The sequence below is a fragment of the Phoenix dactylifera genome, chromosome 2, assembly GCF_051530095.1.
Source record: "Phoenix dactylifera cultivar Ajwa chromosome 2, Ajwa_hap1_PhDact_Kaust_v1.1, whole genome shotgun sequence".
Lineage (NCBI taxonomy): Eukaryota > Viridiplantae > Streptophyta > Magnoliopsida > Arecales > Arecaceae > Phoenix > Phoenix dactylifera.
In genome coordinates, this window is record NC_143191.1 from 1,514,323 (window position 1) to 1,536,999 (window position 22,677).

Sequence of the window (22,677 nt, forward strand, 5' to 3'; positions counted from 1 at the left end):
CACCAGAACTGTCATTTATAAATTTTTAATAATTTTAAATTAAAAATTATTTAAATACCATAAGTTCAAAAAATATTCCTAAAATATGTATTACGTATTAGTAATTTTTCATAATTTTTGGTATTAATTATATATTTTAATTATTTTTAAATTAAAAAATAATTTTTAAATATAAATATTTTAAAAAAATAATTTTAGATCAAATATATATATAATCCTATAATAGATGTTACATATAATTTTTTAAGCCCGTTGGCATGTATCAAAAGTTAGCTATTTCTCTTTTTTTTATATAAATTTAAGCATAGACCACTATGCACAAGATCATATAAAAATATAAATAAGTGGACACCAAATTTAGCTAGAAAAGTGGCTTGCATACCCCTAAATATGTTTCTAATTTTATATATTTTTTAAATTTTATTATATTATTTTATTTTTTAATTTTTTAATCCATATATATATATTTAATTTTCAAAAATTATATATAATTTAAAATTTAAAAAATTTCATATCATCGTATAAATCATCCATAGATCTATAGCATATCATAAAATCAAGCCAAAATCAAAAATTTGGGCATCATCTTTTTATATTTTGTAAATTTCAAGATATTTTTTTGGCAAAAAAAAAGATAATGACGTAGAGAAGAAAAAGCATACCTTATTTAGAATTGAATCCTCCTTCAATTATGTTGAATCAGCATACTTTTTACCGTAGGAAAGAGAGTATTCGGATAGGTTGGGAAGAAAACATACCTTATTTAAGTTTGATCCTCTTTCAATCACTCCGAATCAGCATATTTTTCGCCGTAGAGAAGGGAGGAGGGTATTCGGATAGGTTGGAAAGGCCTGAGAAACTTATCGGGCCTTCCCAACCAATCTTTAAAACAAAAGGAGGAGAGGGGAAGAGGGGCCGGTTCGAAACTGATCCGACTCCTTCGGTTCGCATCAGTTCTGCACGGAACCGACCGGTTCAGACCGAGTTCAAATGGTTCGCAACCGGTTTCGGTCCGTTGTAACCGGTTTCTATCAGTTCGGGACCGGTTCTGGCTGGTTTCAAAAAAAATAGATAAACCAACCCAGTCCCCCGTCGGGTCGGATCGGTATGGCAAACCTTGCTCTGGATGAAGTTTCCGATCAATCGACAATAGATTAAGAACCACAACAAAAGTGCTTTATTGGTCAGATCATCTGAAGTTCCATGCAAGATGCTGATACGAGTACAACAGGGAAACTTGAACTACATGGTTATCAAGATAGGGAAACTATGGCAAGACATTACTGAACATCACCATTGATTTCCATAATCCCAGCTACTCCATGCTTGCAAGTAAAGCTTAAATATCTGCAACTACGATGACATAATAGACCATGGCGAATTTTGTTGAACAAAAGTTCATCTATTTATTATGACCCAAGCAAATTACTCCAAAATGGAAATGAATAGGAAATGCAGTTTTCTCATGACCTGCGACAAATTTGAATGGGTTAAGTTTTAATATTATACTTATCAAGTACCCCTGATGAAAAAGGCTAAATTTCATTGCAATCGAAGGCAATTGACTACCACTCAGTTTGCCTTTCTCAAATCATACGTGCTCTTGATTGCATCCCAGAATGCAGGAACAGCATCAGAATCAGGGACTTCCTTAAATGTGGGAAGATAGTTCAAGTCCACTATGACATGGTCTCCGCTGACTTCTTGAATCTGAAATTTGCACAACAATAAGGAAGCATCATTTAAGTTGTCCGTACTTGCTTAAAAGAATCTCTCATACTTCAATTGATAGTTTAGAAAACCTCCTAGTCAGCATGTAGAGAACAAAAATAAGCCTCTAATCATGTGAATCATGGTGGCTATTGTTAAATTGCACTTAGCAGCAGCAATGTTACAGCTTAAACATTTCAATAGAGAAAAGCATGGATCACTTACAACAACATCAAATCCGAAAATAGTAAGACCAAGTTGATTTCTTAGCCATTTTGCAGCTTTATTGACTAGTTCCACATCCAAAGATTGTTTGGCAGCCTTCAGCCCACCTGCTGAGACTTGGTCCTCTGTAGCAACTGGAAGAGACTTCAGACTGTAAAAACAGAAATTCATATATTAGCTATTCATCCATTATAGAGTTAGATTGGAAGTTCATTAATCAGATGTCTATCCATTGTAGTTTTTGGTTCTTTCATCTGCTTTCAAACACAGGCATATGTGCAGAGGCTAGCAGAATGGTCATAAAGTTCCAAAATACCTGTTAAACATAATTGGTGCAGAACCCCTTTTTTCTGATGCTGATAATAGAAAACTGGCATTTGGCATAGACTTCTTAACAGCATGAAATACTTTGTCACCCAGTACATAAAACTTAAATATTAAGGATCCATGATCCACATATTCCTGCATTATCAGTACAACAAGTTTTCAACAAAAAGAACCCAAATTGAACCCAATATTCCATGAATTACAGCTCCAAAATGTTGTCTGAGGGATCAGTTTAAAGCCAAAATGCTAAAAATCAAATGTAATAGCAGTGCAGAGAGTGGAGCCAACCTGGACATTTATATTTAAACTATAAGCTGGAATGTCGAGTCCAATACCAAAGCAATACTTTCAGACCTTGGGATCTTACCAGGCTTGTACAAGTTTTAAAGGTCAAATACACACAGCTTGAATTTTGTATGCGGAGATCAGGAACCCGTACAAGGCTTCTAATGTGCAAGGCCAGGCAAGCCAAGTCCATTCATTGAGCTGCCATGAGTATAGTTGACATTTAAGTTCCAGAGAATAAGCATTTTGCAGGTCTGGGTGAGCGTACCAACATGGTCTGGAAAACGTAAGCCCATCCATTTAGGTCTAGTTTTGGATGCCCAAGCTGGAGTGTCGGGACTTCGTATGCATTGCAAGAGTAGAGCCAGGATTTTCACCTTGGTGCTCCAATAGAAATTTATGCTTTCTTCAGCCCCTTGAGTGAAAACGTGAAGAAACAAGCCCATTAGGGCTGACCACAGGCCGATCGTAGTGTTTGTGATTAGATTTGAATGGATTTAAACTCTTAATCTGGCAAGAATGTCAGAACTTAAATGGCAGGAGTATGCGAAGATCCGTGCAGGCGTGTGTTTACTCCTATATCGGCTATGCATTAGGTAGATTTTGGGTACTTATACAAGGCTAGGAAACCCAAATAATACCTTCCGGCTAGTCTTTTTTGGGTAAGGTCTAATTCATTTTATAGTGGAGGAGACTAAAAAGTGAAAAAGAGTTTTTGATACTAATTCATTGCTGGTCTAAAACTTCTGAGCTGCTGTGGAAAAGGAATAGGAACAACAAATTGATCTGGACATGCGTGCGCACATTTAAGTACATACATAAAGGAGAGGATGTATTACATATGTACATGTATATGTAGATACATATGTACACATACATATACATATATATATGTACACACATACACACATAAAATGTATAAACACAGCAGCATCAGTCAATAGCTGCAGCAGCAGAGGAGGGCCAGCCATCTCGCAAAAGGAAAAAAAGAAAAGAGAAAGAAAGGTCAAAAGAGAAGAAGAGCGGGAAGACTAAGGGATTTATCAAACGGAAGAAAAAAAACAACCTAGTACACTTGTCCAAATCCTAGATCTATATGGCATCCACCTCTTAATCTCCTGTCTACCTCTCTTTTTTTCTACAATATCTTCCCCCTTCTCTCTTCTGCTTAATCACCAAATTCCTAATCAAAAACAGTATGATGGATGGTTAGATTAAATATAGCAAAGGTGTACATTTTTATGCCTGGGTTTTCCTGCAAAGCATAGAAAAGGCAAGCTTTTTGAATGCCCAAGTGAAGTTGCCTTGCTTTGGGACAGGCAAGGTGTGAAGGTGGCACCTTTATATGCCCAGCATCCAGCGCCTTAGGTGCACCTTCGACAACATTGAGAGTAGCTACGTGAAAGATGAGACACGATTAATGGGATTAGGAACAGGAAAGAGACTTGCATGTCTTGGAGAGATGGTTTAGAGAAGCCCAATTTACTTGAAGAGAATAGGTGGATTTTTTTTGTACTTGATACAATGGGGCAAGGATGGGAGACTTGTGGAAGACTTGGAATGTGGAACCAGAGACCCAATTATGGAGGGATAGTTGGTTTCTCATCTTTTCTTTTATTCTTCTTTTTCATCTATTTACACTTTGTTTGGATGAACTGGGAATTTGGAATCATGGGGCAAACTTTTATGAGAGGAATTTTTACAGGCCCAGAATTCTCATGATAATTATATAGGTTTCAGTTTTTAATATATTCTACACAGAAATTGTGAATAGCTATTAGTATGTTAAAGTTGTGCATACTACAAGAGCAATTCAAGTAGGACCAACCCATTGTGACTTAATGGCCTAGCTGATCCATTTTATAATGTTGGTGATGCTAGGGTTTTCTTAGGATTGTATGATTCATATATCATTTTTCTATATTTTTTGTATAGTTGATGGCGTGGCTGCCACCCTACTAAGAGGCCATTGCAATGGTAAAAGACTTTTAGGCTGACAAGCGTGATGGAGTAGGTTCAAATACTAGGGCAGCCACTTTATGCAAAAAAAGAGCCAAAGATTAGGTCCAAGGTATGCCGTACCGGCCCGAACCGGATAGTACGGCACGTACCATACCGTACCGGTTCGGTATCAGTATCCAGTATGGGTGACCTGTCGACACTCAGTGCACCAAAAAAATTTCGTATCATACCGTACCGACATTGTACTAGTATGGCACCGGTACGGAGTTCGGTACCGATATGGCGAACCTTAATTAGGTCTATCTTTAGCCCTCCCCTCCTAGGGCTCCAGATTGTCAGGATCATAACTGGATATTGGTCTTTTTCAAAGGGGCCATTGCTTGGTACAATGGTAAAGGCATGCACTAACAAGTGCAATGGCATGAGTTCAAGTCCCGAGGCAGAGACTTTATGGAAAGAAAAGACACCAAAAGTTAGGTCTGTCCTAAATTCACCCCTCCCAAGACCTTGGATTGCCAAAAAAAATAACTGCATAATGTGGTTACCACCTTACTAATCGTAGTCCATATACATTTGATCATAGTATGCTGTACCGGCCCGAACTGGGCGATATAGGGCATACCATACCGTACCGATTCGGTACAGGTGCCCAATATGAGTGTCGATGTCGGTACGCCAAAAAAATTCCGTACCGACACTGTACTAGTGTGGCACCTATACGAAGTCCAGTACCGAGACGGCGAACCTTGTATCTGTTGCAATTGTTTGTATTATAATGTGCCTCATGTTTCACAATCCAACTACTAGATCCTCTTATCTTGAGGGCATTGCAGTGATTGCTTTTACCTAAACTACTTATTGATGCATGATGTCTAATTTTTGACATAAGCAACCAGGCAGACACCATAGCATCACTGAATCTAAAAATTCTGTAGGTCCATTTCTTCTCTATTTCCTCCTCTTCTCTATAATACTTGATCGTCAAATGGGCCTTGGTGGAGTCATTTTTTTGGCCAAAGCTCATGCTCACAATTATTGGATCTAGATAGCCCTACCTCAATTGACCTGACAAGAGTTTGCTCAACACATCATCCCGCAAAAGCGGCATGTGGAGTGGTTGTAGAAAGATTGATGCTAAACTGGACGTGAACATTAAAGAACACTACATGCCAGCTTTGGAGTGGTTCTTTCAAAATAAGCCTTGATTTGGACAATTGGCAGAGAAGGATCCATTAAGCCAACCACGATTATAAATCTAATTTATTCTAAAGTTCTATAAGCCAGCCACGATTATAATTCTAATTTATTCTAAAGTTCTTTAAAGAACTGTGAAAAAACATAACCTGAAGCAAAAGTCAGTTCTAGTTTGTAGCATAATTTACATTTTATATACTTCTCGACTATATAATATATATATATATATACATACATAGAGAGAGAGACCAATATGAAACCAAAAAGAGTTTATCTTAATATATCACTTTAAGATTATTTTTAGGACAGTATAATCATCTGAATACCTAAAGCATGTCATATTATCAGAAAGTTTATGTTCCCCATAAGACTTAGTAACTTATGAAACACTAACTCTATAAAAGATCAAACTGTAAATAACTGAATCACAATATATGAAGCGCAATTTCTCTTGATATTCATTTTGATGCCAGAGGTATAAATTTTCCTGTACTAAATAAACCAATGATGCATGATCTGCAAAGCAAACAAAGGAACAAAAAACAGGGTACTTTTTATGGCATTTCATATCATAAAATTGATTCTTGTTTACCTGAAGAATAGCTGGAAGCGGAACAGGAAGGTCCATAAAATCTTCAAACCTGAATACTAATGCCTGTGAGGAAGAATAAGAAAACAAAAAATGATTTGGGCAAGAAGCCAACTTACTAATTTGTATAGTGCGTAAATAATGCTAGGTCATATTGCCTGTCAGGTAAGAATGATAAAGATATAATAACAATAATGATTTAAAGATAGTAACAACGGTGATTTGAGTATATCCATTTCTCAAAAGATGAAAGGTGGAGATATGTTTTTTTAGTGCAATTTTCTTTTTTTAGTCCAGAATAAAAAAATATATATCTTGGAATTCGTAGGTATAAATCAACTAAAAGGCCTTTATAGCTGAAGTTGCAATTTCTTAGTCTTCAGTTTCTGCAAGCCAACTGGAAGAAAAAAAGATAGACCAAGTTTGCAGAACTAAAACCATCTGCAGAATTGAGCCAATTCTCATTACAAATGGCAATTGCTGAAAGAACTGATCGCTACAAAAGCTTCTAGATTCTGATTGCAACAGTACTACATTATTCATAAGGGCAAGAAAAGGGGAATACTGGAATAAGACAATAAGAGAATACCATGTTATGAGCATCAGCAACCCCGCACGCAATTTGTGGTTTGACAATGAGTGGAAAGGATAAATTAGCTTCTAATAGTCGATCCCTTAGGCTAGGCTCATGCAAGTTACCAACCTACATAATTAAGCAAAATATGCAATTAGACATGAAATAAGTTATCAAGAAACATAATAGCAAGGATTTAAATACAGGTGGTTCGGTATGGGATCAGTATGGGTTTTAGTCCATAGGACAGTAGGTGTGTACCAGAAGTTGGTAAGCACCAATACCCTCTTAATCTAGTTGATACTGACTGTTTCAGCCTGTACCAACTGTACCAATACCATACCGTTACAGCTCAAGAACAGTATGGGGCCCAATACCAGTATTTTAAACCTTGCATAATAGATTTGCAAAAGACTAGCGCCAAAACAAAATTATAATATTTGTTAATTATGTTCTTGAGATTAATTCGGGAGGCTTTCCCATTAAAAGGATGATGTATATTGCAACAAATTGCAGCAAAGAAAGCATTCATTAATATAATTCATTCCAAAAATATTCAAACATGACCTGGAATGCAGGTTTTGTGCCTTGAGCAACCACTTAGACACATAAAAAACACTAAGGCAGCTACCGGATCACCTAGGAGCTGTGTTAGTAGTCCATGGATTCATGAAAATGCCCAGGAGGAGGAAAAGAAAGGAGGCACCCTCAGTGCCAAAAATCAGCCAAAACCAAATTATGATAGTACATATCCAAGGAGTCAATGTGAAACGGCCCGAACTGTCGTACCGAGCCAAACTAACGCCGAATTCGGCCGGTTCATCTATGGAATTCGGAACCCGCCCCCGAATCGATACAAACCGGGCGGTTCAAACTGGTTCCCCATACCCCCTCCCTTTTTAAGTAGTGGGAAGGCTTGAGAAGGCTTTCAAGACTTTTCCAGCCTTTCTTCACGGTTTTTCCAAACCCCCTCAGCCAAAACAAGGTACATTTTTCCTCCCCTACCTCATTTTCTCCATTCTTTTCAATGCCAAAAAATTTCCAAAATAAGGAGAGGTCATGCCAAAATTTTTAATTTTGGCATGATTTCATGATATGTTGTAGATCTATGGATGATCTATACGATCCCACAAAAATCTTTAATTTTTAAATTATATATAATATTTTAAATTAAAAAATATATTTTTGGATTAAAAATACAAAAAATAACTATAAAATTAGAAGCTTATTTAGGGGCATGCAAGAGTTTTTGATACGATCATGCGCATGGTGGCCTAAGCCGAATTTTTAAAAAATTGAGAAATAAGTAACCTTTGATATATGTAGCATCTAAGGTAGGATTCTATATAGATTTGAGCTCAAATTAAATTTTTAAATATTTATATTTAAAAAATATTTTTAATTTAAAAATAATTAAAAATATATAATTAATAAAAAAAATGAAAAATTAGTATTGCGTATTACATAACACAGAAGTATTTTCTGAAGTAGAAAATATTTTTTGAATTTATAATATTTAAACATATTTTTAAATTTAAAAATTATTAAAAAAATATAAATCTAAAAAATATAAAAAATTAGTACTATGTATTATAGATAAGTCGGAAGTATTTTCCGATCAAGTGCACGACACCATGTACATCCTCAGATTGATGGAGGAGGTAATTGATCGGGTCGGAGAAAAAAATGTCATACGAATCATCACTGATAATAGGCCATAATATAAAGCCACCGAGGAAATCTTGATGGAGCAATGGCCACATATTTTCTAAATCTCATGTATTGCACATTGTATTAACCTCATGTTGATGGATATCACGAAGATTCATAAAGTGCAGCAGTGGAAACAATGCAAACCATCACCAAAATATATTTATAACCATATATGGGTCCTATCACTAATGAGAATATATGCAGAAGAGTTCTTGAGATCAAGTGTTACACGATTTGCTACTAAATACATTGCACTTGATAGTCTCCTTGAGGAAAAAAAAGTCCTGCGTCAGATGTTTGTCGGTGCCGAGTGGCAGAAAAGCAGATTTGTGAGGACCGACACAGATTGAAGCATCATGGAGGACTTAATAATGAGGCGGACATTCTGGCAGCGGGTCGAGAAGACAGTAAAAGCTAGTAAGCCATTGTACGAAGTGTTTCAGACCATAGACAGCAAGAGGTACTCTCGGATGGACTTCTTGCATCATATGATGGAGAGAGCAAAGAATTAGATCAGCGAGGCAATTGGACACATGCCTAGAAGTACATTGACATCATTGAACGACGGTGAAATTACCAGATAGGTAAGAACTTGCATCTAGCAGGTAAGCAAGAATATTAAAAATTAGACTGCACATATACTTGTACAATTTTACTAAAACAATTACGAACTCTAGCTGCAGCTTACTACCTGAACCCGAAGTTCTAATACACCATACCGGAATCAATATGGACGAACTTTTGGCTACTATGTGTAATGTGATTTACAAGATGGAACTTGATCCAAAAGTCGTGGCCCTATGTCTAGAAAAGGTAAGTTAACTTAAGTAGCATGCGTAAGTTAACTCGTGTCTTCAATGATTAACATATTACAACACGATTCTTATTTATAGATAAATATTTAGAGAGGATGCTGACAGCTTTGAAGTCTTGACAGTTGTCCTAAGAAAAGTATGAATTCGGACATATTACATATCAACGATAACTCTTACTTGATGTTAGATATGATATTATCTTATATATAATTTTTTTCAATATTTTTGCAGATGAATAGTGGATTCATTTTGGTTTGTCTGCGAAAAAACTTATGCGGTCAGCTATCCGGATTCTCTTCCAAACGATCTCTTCGAGTGGTTGTTAGCGCAACTAGTCCACCTTCGCCCTCATCTACAACAAGGAGAGAAACCATCTGACACAGAAGCGCCTCAAGCCCTCAACGATCTTGTGTATATTCACTACAGTCTGAGGTTAAAGCTGAAGTTCATTCAGAAGATAGTGGAGCTGAAATACAAGAATCCGATCTACAACACTTTTGCTGACAATGAGTATAGTCCTATGATCGGATAGTTTGTGGGCCAACAGCAATAGTCGAAGCTTGATGAGCCAGGATCGCCTCCACGATTAGTCAGTTTTGTAACCAGCAAGACTAGGGTGGGTGCAGGGCAATGGTAGATCGCAATATTCCATGCATCCTTCTAGCTGATCAGTCAAGGGCCTAGGGGTCACTAAGGAGCCGGTCATCACATAACTTCTTGTTCGAAACATCCTTCCAGAGATAGGATCGAGTTGCTTAGAGGAGGCCACCACGCTATATGTTCAGAAGGGCCACCTCCATCCTTCCAAGATGGTCGAGCAGAGAAGGGCAAAAAGAAAAAGTAGACAATTGCTCAGTGCAACAAAAAAGAAAAAAAAAGATAGTTGCAGCCCCGATGGAGAGTGTGGAGTCAGTTCACTTAGATTCGGAAATCAAAAGAGCTTGGCATTTCTGATGATCATGGATCTATTGGCCCGAGAGGGAGTGGAGAATATGAGGCCACCATTTATGAGATAGCCATAAGATGGTCTTTGATTCATCGGTAAGTTCCAACTTACGCATGCCACATAGAATAGAGACTGCGGTGCACGATCTGCTAGAGCCCATGAGGATACAATTGCATATAGGAGATAGGCACTTTGAGATCCTTTAGGACACGATATAGCTGCAGATGACCTTGCACGTGGAGTAGAATCCATAGACTTATCAGGTTCTGAGTCGTATGCTGGATCCTACCATCCCATCACAAACAGCCTATATCCCATCACAAACAGCCTATGACCCATACGAATACAGATATATATATATATAGTGGCACCGTCTTTTGCTGGCTACTACCCTACGCATCTTACGAGTCGGATTTTACTGCCGGCATATTTAGATGGCCCCTCCACAGTTGTATTATCAGCCAAATGACACCTCTCAAAGCTGAAACTTTAGTGAAAAATCCGAAACTGGATATAACTTAAAGTGTGTTCCTTATGGAATGAGTGTACAAGACTACAATGTCGCTTGGTTAGAAAGGTGAGCTGATGTACCTCTTGATTATGCTAATAATCCGGATAGCTACAAGAGACATCGCCACTCGACGAGATTTTAGATATTGGTACAATTCTTGTACTTTAAATATATTAATTGATTGTATCATTTTATATTTTGAATCTCACTAATTAATTTTAGGATATTTTATGTTGCTTCTTCTAACATGCAACATCTCACTAATCATTTTATGTTTTGCATCACTTTAAAACATCAAGAGGTATCATTTAGGATGTATCGGGATCATAGAAACATCAAAAAATATCAAATTGTACTTAAAATCATTGAAAACATGAAAAAATGATTATCATTAATTCAAACTCAAAAAAATATTAGAAAAAAATACCGTACCAGTTCGAAACCGGCATGCCATTGCATACCATGTGTTGGTACGGTACCAAATCGAACTGACTGTCGAACGATATAGGTCCGGGTACTAGTTCAGCAGACCGTGCAAGGAGTATCACCATGCAGCCCGATAAGATATCAACCCAATAACCCATCTGATATGGCATGAGGGTTTTATGCCATTCATAAGGATTTGGGCTTTTTTGCAAGGTAAATTTCTCATTCCTCCCATGTACCTTGGATAGGGGGTGGCATCAGGCTGCAAAACATTTTCCAAATAAGCCAAATTTTACAGGGGAGTTGCAACAAAATGAATCTACTGCATTTCCTAGGTGTCTGTATCATGCCTAGACACTCAAAAACAAGTATGCAAACTGCATAATCATCAGTTGTATGGCTTAGTTGCTATGCTCGCAATTGTGTGTTGCTTCTATAGTTTATCTAGCCATGTTGAGGATTGTTGAAGCAAGAAGTCTAAACACAGGAACAGATTGTTTAATTTATATATAATAACAGGCATATGAGCCTAAAGAAGCGAACGTAAAAAAAGAAAGAAGGCTAGTCAACTGCAAGATATGATTAGTGACAATTACCAAAAGCATGCTACTAACAAGCTATGGAACATTAATAATACTTCCTTCTTTCATCTTGTCTCATTTCAATTGCAGAGAACAATTTATGCAGCAAACAGGTACCATTCTGAGAAAAAGACCTTTAAAAACTGTGGTGCCCGGAGTCTACACTGATCATTGACATTGAGATCCTGCAATCCAAGAAGAATTTGTTGGATCTTATGGCGATCAAGTAAAGGGTATATATTGTTAAGTGGGTCAATTATGCAACAATTTGGATGGTCCTGGATAGACCTGCATAAAAATAAAATTCATTATAGAAGGATACTGATGTTAATTATCAGCAATAGATAAACTCAAAACCAGTTATACAACCCAATGGAAAATAAATAAATACAATGACCAATACGTTTAGTGAACTACCAGGATGGAACTTCTTTGGCTTGTCACCTATGAGCAAATGAACTTAATCTGACAGAAAATGTGTGTTGTTACAGGTGCAAGATTTTCAGATCTCTTAGTGTTTGAATTAACTGGGAGAGACAGTGATGTGAATGCTGAAATAGCAGTTTGATAAGGTGTGCAAATTGATAAAAAAAAATGCTGGTTTAATTAACTGTATTTGGAAGCTAGCACAGGTTCAACTATCAGAAATATACCTCAAATGCAACCAAATAAATTATATAGATAGAATGTTTATGGTGCAATCAGAAATATAGCGCTCTGATATTGTTAACCTGATCGATGGAGAAGTGAAAGAACACCTTAAGAGGGTTTGGGAATATCCTTCGAACTACAAATGATATCAGCAAAAGTAATTTAACAGCATGGGCACGTGGCAGGATACAGGGAAAACTGATGCAGGAACACATCAGGCAGTGCTGATTTCAATGATAACATGTAAACCTGTCATTTGTAAGGGTAGATTAGGAATCGAAATTTATCAAGCTCCTAAATTTTGGGTTAATTTTTAGATTTTAGGTAGAAAATAGAAGGTTTAGAAATAGCTTTATTTGATTGATAATTGATCAAATTAGACATAAATGACCTCATGTAAACTCATTGCTTAGGAGAACTTGGGTATTTCTGTAAGGGTTGAAGTTGCTCCAGAAAGAAGACAGGCATATGAACACTCTTGCAATGACTATTTAATAATGGTTGCCCTTCTAAGGGTTCTGGGGGAAAATATGTTCTCTACCTCACTTACTCCCTCCTCTTAAGAGATTTTTGTTTTTGGATCTCATCCAGATCTGATACAAAAATAACTTTCTTCTACGTTTTAGTGTTTACCTAATTCACCACCTATTTGACCTACATAGCAACAGATCCAAAACAAAATTGATTATTTAAACATATAGTAATCCCTTTGCACAACTGCTTATGACTGATTACCCTACTCTTCTCTTATCACTAACAAGTTACTATCCAGAAACATAGATCCGACTCCTTCACACTGGCGTGCAGATTGAGTCAGCTAATATCTGTTCTAGAGACTTTGATAACAAAACAAAAAAAACTATGTTAGCCTCTTTTTCATGTTCAGAAGTGAAAGCAAATTGAACAGAACTGCTTCTTGCTCATTAATTATCATAATATGATATCCTCACATATATTGGATTTGGCAATCACCTTTCTAGTTCTTGCATTCCCCTGGAGAAAGCAATCCCCTTAGGAAAATCCAAACAGTAGTCTGGATCAATGCTGAGGATCTCATCAGTTGCTTTATGGAGGATTACATCAACTTCTTGTATTTGAGGTGCCAAAGGAAGCTCAAATGTGAGAGGAACAAAAAGCAATCCATTTTGAGTAGGATACATAGGGAATGCGCCTCTCTGTCCAAAAGTAGTCATGCAAATGAAATTGCAACCGCAGTATTCAACATAATACCTGCATCTATTTCTAAACCTAGACTTGCCTTGGCAAAATCTTCTTCACGAGATGGTTTCATGACATAGCCAACAATTAGGACTGGCATGCAGTGCATCACCTGAAGCAAATAATGAAAACATTCTAAATGGGTCACATGGAGATACTAGATCAACGATGCAGATAAATGATCACCCTAATAAAGTTAACTCAGAAGTAGAACTTAGGACAAACAACCTTCTTACTGAAGCTGCAAACAGTAATGAGCAACTCTTCCAACTGGTCAATAAACAACAACTCCTTATCCATCGTCCCACCCCTTTCAACACCTAGATTGTAGTAAGAAATCCATTTAAAGTAAACATAATAGCTGCAAGTGCTCAGTTTACTCAAGAAAGAACCATATATTCTTGATTATGAGCTTAAGAAAGCACAAGGAATAGGTCCATATTTAGAATGTAGAAGATTCCGTCGAGACAAAAACAAATGCTTACCAATACAAACAATCTTCCAACCACGATTCTGAAGCTTGCCGAAAAGTGTTTCATCTTTTCTGGAAGTTACATAAAAGCATATCTCTCCATCTGCATGCCAGTCTGGCAATGACTCATTAAATGAATTCCTTGCATGTGATCCACGCAATGAGATACAATCAAAGGAGTATGATGCTGCTGTCTGTTTAAGAAAGATTTCCTATAGCAAGCATGTATAGAGGTCAAGAAATTAGTATGCCAGTCTAATTTGATATCAGCAATGTAGGTTTGTCGAAAAACTTCTGTGAACAAAACATAGTAAACCATCTACCAAATGTTTCTCAAAATAGTATGCTGGCACTTTATTTCAAAATCATAAGAAACATGGCATAGAATAAGAGAACATACTTGCAAGGCTTAAAACTAATAGTGCAGTCTTACAGTATCAAAAACAAATAAAAACATGTCCAAAGAAAACTGAACAATTAGGCCAAGTCATAGACATAACCATTACTAATAAGCTCCACAAATCCTTGTTTACTCTGCATATATATCTAGTATTACAACTAGGACTTGAACAATTTGAATTTAATACCACATGAAGAGACCAACCAAACAAAAAACTTAACTGAGTATTAGTAATTTTTCACTTGCAGCTAGTAATTGATGGTGGCACCACCGCAAAAACTACATAACCTCAACCCCATATTTGCTGATTTTGGAACATAGATGATGGCAAAAATGTACTTTCAAAACAGGACCAGGAAACAGTAAGCAACTCTGAAACAAGAAAGAAACCATTGGAAAAGTTCCCAAAGTGATCCATGAAAGACACTGATATTAAAAATGAGAAAAATGTATGCAAAATGTACACAAACCTAAGTGCATTTTAAAAATGTACACAAACCTAAGTGCATTTTAAAAATGTACACAAACCTAAGTGCATTTCAAAAATGTTTTAATTACTTTGCAACATTTCGCACAGGTTTTAGCTTTTAGGTCATTTTCCAACATTTCCTTCTTGTTTATTATGTTGGGAAACTGATATATGCACTTCCCAAAAGGGGTCCACAGAAAAATAATGTCAACTGGAAAAACCTTTCTAGGCTTCTATGAAAAAATAAAAAGGTGAAAGTGCTAGAAGGATAACATCCAAAATTCAGTGGGCATTCCTAATCATGAGACTTAACTTGTTTTATTTTATCCATTTGACTGGATGGCCACCTAATGTGCACCCTAGGCCCCCAAACAAGTGATTGAAGCCAACATTTTCTGCATCATCTTGTCAACTATGCACAAAATATCCCTTTCCTTGTCAGCATATCGTGTAAGGAATAAGCATCGATACATCACTGATCAGACCCTAGTGTTAACATTAAAAAAAAAAAATCAAACAAAAAAGCACCAGCTATCCTCAGCACATTAGCTTTGGTAACATGACAACCTCTTGCTTTATGCAAAAGTATAAACAATCTGTTGATGTAGAAAAAAGTACAAACAAAGACTGACTTTCATTGCATAAACCATCCATAGGATCTCAATAAAGTATTAAAATAATATATCCTAATTCTTGCTTCATAACCAATAAAGTCTTTTCAATTCAATTGCATTTTCCATTTCCATCAAAACTATGAGTTTCTATTTCAGTGGTTTTCAAGTTAGTCTCAACAGTGGCTGTTGAAAATTACTAACTAAAACATGTGAAAAAAGAAATTAAGAGAAAAAATGAAGAAAAATAAAATAAATCAAAAAATAATTTATACGTCATTTTAAAGTATATACATTGTTTTCGGACTTCCGTGTTTATCATGTAGGTGGTTTTGAAACTATCGTAATTGTTTACAAACTAGAAAATGTCAAGAATCACATTTTAGAGTGCGATAATTGTTTAGTGTTTTATGGCATTCTAGCATACAACAAGCTAATGATTTTGTGATTTCAAGATTTAGGATTGCAGGACTTATTTTGAATATAGCTTATTGCATTGATTCCAATATCTTCTCAAAACTTGCAAAATTTGAATAGAGAAACTGCTGTCTAACATTTAAAAAATAAATGAGCATATATTAGAATTATAGACTGTCTGGCCCTATGAGTTACAACAGCAACTCCAAAGCTGGCGCTAGTTTCTTGGTTATTGACTGATACCACTACAATTCGGTTGCAATTTTGAGCAACACTTCAAACACAAACCCAATATACTCTAAAGAGAAACAACACCACCATCACCCCTTTAAATAAAATAGTTCTTCTATGACTGTTAACTCATCATACTCTTGTGGAATGATACAAAAGAATTTCTCAGATAGGTTTGATCATGTTGTGCGTGGCTACCATAGTGATATATCACACAACAGAAAATCATCAAGCAGTTTGTTTAAGAGAATGGACACATCCTTTAACAAAATCTAACAAGCTTAGAATCATAGTTTTGAGCGCCGATGACACTTCCACTCAAAATAACTGCCAATGATAAAGGCTAGCACATCATGCTAGTCCAACACTGGCACTAGGAATGGGTTGGTGCAACATCATTTAACTCTTTTTTTTTAATTTTTATTGACTGAAAGAACATTTCAGTCCATTTTCTGTCTTGGCATGGTGTGGCACATGTGCCAGCACAGTATATTCTATGACATTGGGTGACTAGCACACCCACTGGCGCAGCTACTCAATTCTTGATTCATTGTTTTATCTAGATTCTTTCCACAAAATGAATCCTGCAATAGACCGTAATTTTACAAGGGAGAGCATGTTCACTTTTGACACATTGATTGAATCATCAGTGTTCTTCGTAGCCATGTTTCTTTATTTTATTTCTTATAATGAATCCTTAAAATGCCATCTAATGACAAATAAATCTTATTATGACTGCGTAGCATCTTGTGCCCCTTTTCTGAAGATTAGAATGAGGTATTAAGCAAAGGCCTTGAAACTTTAAATTAATTTTGAAGAGTTCAAATTCCAATATCCATAAATTATGATATATTTCTTATAATATTTTTAATTTTCAATAATCAGATGCACATAGCTTTCTACATTAAAACTTTTCATCTTCCCTGTCTAGACTCATTCCAGATATAGGGAAATTTTGGATGGCTGCTCCCTAGACCTTGAACCATATAACAATTAACAAAGATTTGCCCAATTCTCCAGTTGACCGACAAAGATGCAAAGCAAGTCAGCAGTCAATTTCGATGTAAGCATTAGCTGGTTGAAAATTGCATGTAAAATTATAGATATTCCCAATCTATTAGGAAATAACACACTTGTATGCAGGTGCAACTTATAATTATTTCTAAGATTGCCTCACAGATACAAACAAGAAAACTGCTCATATTTTTTCCACAAACAATCATATAATGATACATTTTTAAAAAAAAAGAGCTAAAAGAATAACAAAATGCACCTTTTGTTGCAATACATCCTTTTGGTAACAAAACCCCTGAGAATTAAGTGCGACATAGAGGTTAGAACTTTTCATGAATAGCATCACACCATGCCAATCTTCAAGTAAGGAGTAATAGAACAGCAAATGATAGCATATGCCACAGCACTCAACTAATAAACTTCTACATGGATAACCATCCAAACTAGCATTCAAGGAAACCATAATGCACTTCAGTGAAAGTAATCATTGATAAACACTAGTATAGACAGCAGACACCTTGTTCCAAAGCTTTAACACTTTGAATGGAGGATTGACAAACTTGTTTAAATTAAAATGGAGGACAAAACAAATGGGGGTCTTCTTTTTTTAAATCATATTGATAGTGTTCAAAACCAATACAGAAACTGCAGGAATAGGAGGCAAGAACAGCATTCTACATAAAATTATGCAACTTTAGAATTCAAAACAGACATGACAGATAAACCCAAGATGCAATGTAGAGAACTGAATATGTACTGTTTTCCTTTTTTGAAATCCCAGTACAAGCATCACCAACATTTTCAGAAACCAATTTAAAAGAACAGAAACTTTTTTCTCCTATACATTTAAACATCCACAAAATTGCTCTTGCTTCAGACAGATCAAATCAAGCATGAGAAACATATCCATGAAAACCTGAAAAGAAAAAAAATGGAGAGAGAAGAAGAGGAATCAATAGTGATGCATTGAAGCTGCCAAAAAGATGGCTCCTTGGTCTGATTGCTGCAAAATCTGATTCCAAAAACAGAATTCACACGCCCATTTCTTGTAAGACAAGTCAAGGGCTTAAGAAATCGGGAGATGAAACAACAAAAAGAAGAGGCTTTGGGAAGGTTGCATACCACGCGAAGCTTCGAGTACTGAAGCCTACGAAGAAGAGTCATGGATCCTGGAGGGAGGTAGAAATTGCCACTTCCGGCATCGAAGAAGAGAAGCGATTCATCCAAGAGAACCCCTCGAACGGCGCCCATCTCTGTGCACGATTTATGCTCTCGGAGTGGTGGAATTATTAGCCCTCCCCTGTTACACAGCTCCCTACCTTACCTACGAGCCGCTTTGTTGTTCCTATCCAAAAGAAGAAGGTGAAAAAAAGAATTCTATCATTGCTCCTTAGAAAAGCTCGTTTATAAAATGTTCAAAAAATAAATTATTTTAATTTAATAAATATTAAAATATTAAAAAAAGGATAGTTATTCCATTTAGATCAAAAGGTTAAGTGACTAGGTGTTTTCTAGTTGCATTTTTTTGCATGAATCCCCCCCTTTTAAAAATTCAAAGTTCGTAAATACTTTTTTAAAAATTATATTTATTTCTGTTTTGCACAAATGCTCCTAATATAATGATTCTTCTAACACTATAAATAAAAACTATATTTATTTTAATTAAAAATAAAATAAAAATTTGAAATTACTTTTTTGTCTCCCATCATGATAGCCTTGTTTTTTGTGGATCTACCCATTAAAAGTATTTTAGTCATTTTAATTTAAAATCATTAATTTTTTAACGATGTTAGATAGCATTGGTAGATATGCAAAAACAAGAATAAAAAAGGTAGAATAGCAAAATAAGTATTTTACAAGGTTATACATGCAAATTTCAATTTTGAGAGGATATTCATGTAAAATTCGATATCTAAGAGGATATTCATGCAAAAAAATTCTTTCTAATTTCTAGGACTCACTAGCAAATATCTAATTTTTTTTAATATTTGTTGGCAAAAAATTAAGTCCATACATGCCCCTTGGTCTCATTGCTGAGTAGATGGTATGACAATGCAGATGTCTAGAGATAACAGAATACAAATTCTTAAAACCAGTCATGAATAGCATTACCCACTCTTTTAGGTAGTGTTTGGTTACTTGCAACTCCCATCTACATGCATTTGGGGTTAGGGATTTGCTACAGTACTTCCTAAAATATTATATAACATAAATTTTTTTACTTTTCTTTATCGTTCATTGTACAATGAATGACCCAAATTTTTCTCAAGGCAACCAATTACAGGTGCTGGAAAGCCCTCATATGGATGGCAAGTACCGTAATTTCGACAAAATCCAAGGGTCACAACTGATACCTTGTAAGAAAATGGCTAAGAATGTGTGGACAATATTGTAACCAGGGCAACTTTCAAGTTTGCTACTCGTAACATTTTTTTCCCTAAAGAGTGAAGGGGAAGTATCAAGAAGTTGGAATCCCAGCTGGTATTGCTTAGGTTCGGTTTTTCAAAATAGATTTAAGTCAATTTAGTTTCAAGAATGATCCTAAACTGATCCGACCCAAACCGTGCACACCCCTATTAGAAGAACCACAAAATGTGTTTCAAGTTTTTTTACCAAACACCCATATATTGCCCAAAAGTGCTATTTGGACTCCAGAAAGCACTTTTGGCTCATCCAAAAGCAATCCCAAATGGGGCCTAACTCTTAACAAATTTGCATTTGTTGCAAGTTTTGTCCTTTTCTCCTAAAAAAGGTACCTAAGAAAACATACAACTTCGATTGTAAGTTTGCTTCTCAACACTATTTGTACAGCAACATTGATGAAGGATGCTTTATTTTTGTTGTCTAAGCATCCTGCATAATTAAATTTTGTCCCATCATCTCTAGGTGATTAGCTCGCCCATGTGCAAGTATCTCGTGCTTTGAAGGGACCATAGATTAGAGCAGATCATGGGCCGGGCCTCAGGCCTCGGGCCTATATTCTATTTATTTTTAATCGGGTTTCGGACTGGGTTTATGTACAATTTGATATTTTGTGTGCCGAAGCCCGGCCCATGATCAGATTTACTATAGAGCCTTCACCTTTTTTACCACTGGGAAAAAATAGGCAATTAAGATCCAAGAGGTTGGAAATTTAAGCAAATCATTGCCATAAACAGGATCAACGAGAAGAATCTATGCAAATGATACCGCTGAGTTCAACTATAATTAAATAGTTACGAGATGTTCAGACTTGCATGACCATGCTATTTGGTGTGTTCATCTCCTGATTTTTCTCCTTTTGCAGCTGTCGATAGCAATGAAATTGTATCAACTTTCAAGACTGTGGCACATATTGGCATGCTATAACATGTCCCTGCATGAGCTGGCATGGATTGGTACGGGTTATGGACCGGCCAATAAATGTTGAGTTTGAACCAAAACTAATATGACTAAAAATAATAAAATTATAAATCATAATACGGATTTAGAATGACGGGGTTGGGGGTTGGGACAGGGTCGCCGCCGCCGCTCGGGGTGCCGAGGGGCTTCTGGGGGAGGAGAAGGTGGAGCCCTCCGCCATCACGGAGTTTTTCTTCTTGGATTGGACTGGTCATCATGGCGGAGTGAAATTGACGGAGAACTCGGAGGGCATCGCGGAGGGAGGGAGGGAGAGATTGGGGAAAATATGGGAACGAGGGAATAGAGGGAAAGGCGAATGCCGTTCGGTCCGAGAAATGAGTTTGCGGAGCGGAGCGGTGGCTGTGCTGGCGGCCGGGGAGGGGTCGGGGGCGGAGCGATGGGGCAAGAACGATGGAGGAGCGGTGCGAGTCCATGGTTCCATGGTTCTACGAGCGGATATCTATATTAGGAAGAAGAAGAGAAGAGGAGAAGAAATCTCACCTGAGCCGCGCAAGGGGTTGGAGGAGGAGGGAGGCGAGAGCGATCCCGAGCGGCGGAGCGGTAGGATATGAGGGCGGAGGGCGATCCCGAGCGGCGAGCACGAAAAGATTAGGAAGGCTACTGCACGGGGGCTCTGAAATCCTGAAGGTTATTCCTTTTCTTTTCTTCTTCTTTTTTTTCTTTTTGTTTTGTTTTGTAAGAACGGTTGTTACTTGTTACACTACACTTGCTTGAATACAGCCAGTAAAATCAAAAAATAATAAATGATAAAACGAAAAATGGAAGACCTCCTAGTGTGTCCAAAAAAAACTCATCGAAATGTTGTGCAGTAAAGAAGGCGATCCAATCCGCAGCCATGTTCGCCTCCGAATATACATGTACGGCCTGAAAAGCTCTGCAGTCGTCTGCCATCCTCCGAATGTCACTCAACAGAGGATTATCACCCGTCCTCGGCTCCACCAGATGAATCCAATCAATCACAGTTGCTGAATCTCCCTCAAGCAGGATGCACTCTGCCCCTAACACCCATCTCGCATATGTAAGCCTTCCCATGCTGCCTGTTGCTCCGCTCCGATGGCCGTCAAACCTACCAAGCATCGTCCTTCTGCTGCAATCAGTCTTGAGTTATGGCTCCGGATCACAACGCCCACATCTGTACTGTCTCCGACTCCGAACACACTGCAGTCAAAATTCACTTTCAAATGACCAAGAATGGGGACACTCACAAGACAAAAACAATCGGTGCTATTCGCTTCTCGAAAGACATGATTGAGTCCAAAAAGCATCAAACCCTCCTCGCCAAGTGACGTCCCATAGCAGCAGGGATTCGGTGATTCACTTGCACCTAGTGACCGGCCGCCAGGCAGCAACAGATATCTTCAAACCATATTTCTTGAATCATATTTAAGGGAAATAAATCGTTATACTCTTTACCTCTCCTCCACGTTACGCAATTCTCACACCCGGTAGTGACTCCTGTCCCTATTAAATTTACCTTTCTTACATCAAGGTAGAGGAACCAAGTTCATCCCGTCGTTATTGATGCTTGTTAATCAAGTATGATAAAACGACTTAAAATATTTTTCATTCACAGGAGAATCACAGCCATTCAAATCCTATCAGCCATGCTGTGAAACACCGGTACATGGAAAAAAAAAAGAAAAATATTTTGCATATAAACATTAGCGGATGCAGATGCCATCATGTGTACAGATTTCATATTACACTCAGCTAAGTTTGTTTCCTTCAGGGCAAAACAATGAATTACAGACGCCAAAATGTAAAAGCATTCATCAAGCCACATCAATAAAAGAAAAAAAATGATCAGATAAGAGGATCAATGCCATCCATGCTTCCTTCCGCTTACATGGCACATGCAGGGATCTAGTTTATAATCCAACAGTTATAGCCTCGAAATAATGAGAAATAATCCAATTTTTAAGTGAATTTCAGCT

The 22,677-nt window shown here is 36.9% G+C and overlaps 1 protein-coding gene and 1 long non-coding RNA gene across 8 annotated transcripts; one reads left to right on the forward strand and one right to left on the reverse strand.

Moving 5' to 3' along the window:
- Window positions 1-1,326: 1,326 nt before the first annotated feature.
- Window positions 1,327-21,365, reverse strand: ITPK4 (inositol 1,3,4-trisphosphate 5/6-kinase 4). Of its 7 annotated transcripts, XM_088714877.1 has the most exons (15): window positions 21,224-21,365; window positions 20,531-20,705; window positions 18,464-18,686; window positions 17,601-17,636; window positions 14,213-14,411; window positions 13,956-14,047; window positions 13,768-13,839; window positions 13,482-13,684; window positions 11,993-12,146; window positions 6,882-6,995; window positions 6,296-6,358; window positions 2,252-2,397; window positions 1,936-2,086; window positions 1,570-1,710; window positions 1,382-1,470 (listed from the first exon to the last, which is right to left on the reverse strand). In XM_088714877.1, the coding sequence occupies exons 3-14, from the start codon at window positions 18,590-18,592 to the stop codon at window positions 1,573-1,575; spliced, it is 1,497 nt and encodes a 498-aa protein (XP_088571003.1). In that variant the 5' UTR covers window positions 18,593-18,686; window positions 20,531-20,705; window positions 21,224-21,365; the 3' UTR covers window positions 1,382-1,470; window positions 1,570-1,572. The 7 variants fall into 7 exon arrangements, with proteins under 7 accessions (XP_038990410.1, XP_088571001.1, XP_088571000.1 ...); XM_039134482.2 differs by having other exon boundaries at window positions 1,327-1,710; window positions 20,578-20,705; XM_088714875.1 differs by having other exon boundaries at window positions 1,327-1,710; window positions 20,574-20,705.
- Window positions 21,242-22,160, forward strand: LOC148714496 (uncharacterized). Its single transcript, XR_015974879.1, has 2 exons — window positions 21,242-21,370; window positions 21,553-22,160. It is a non-coding gene; the product is annotated as an uncharacterized LOC148714496 (long non-coding RNA).
- Window positions 22,161-22,677: the final 517 nt, after the last annotated feature.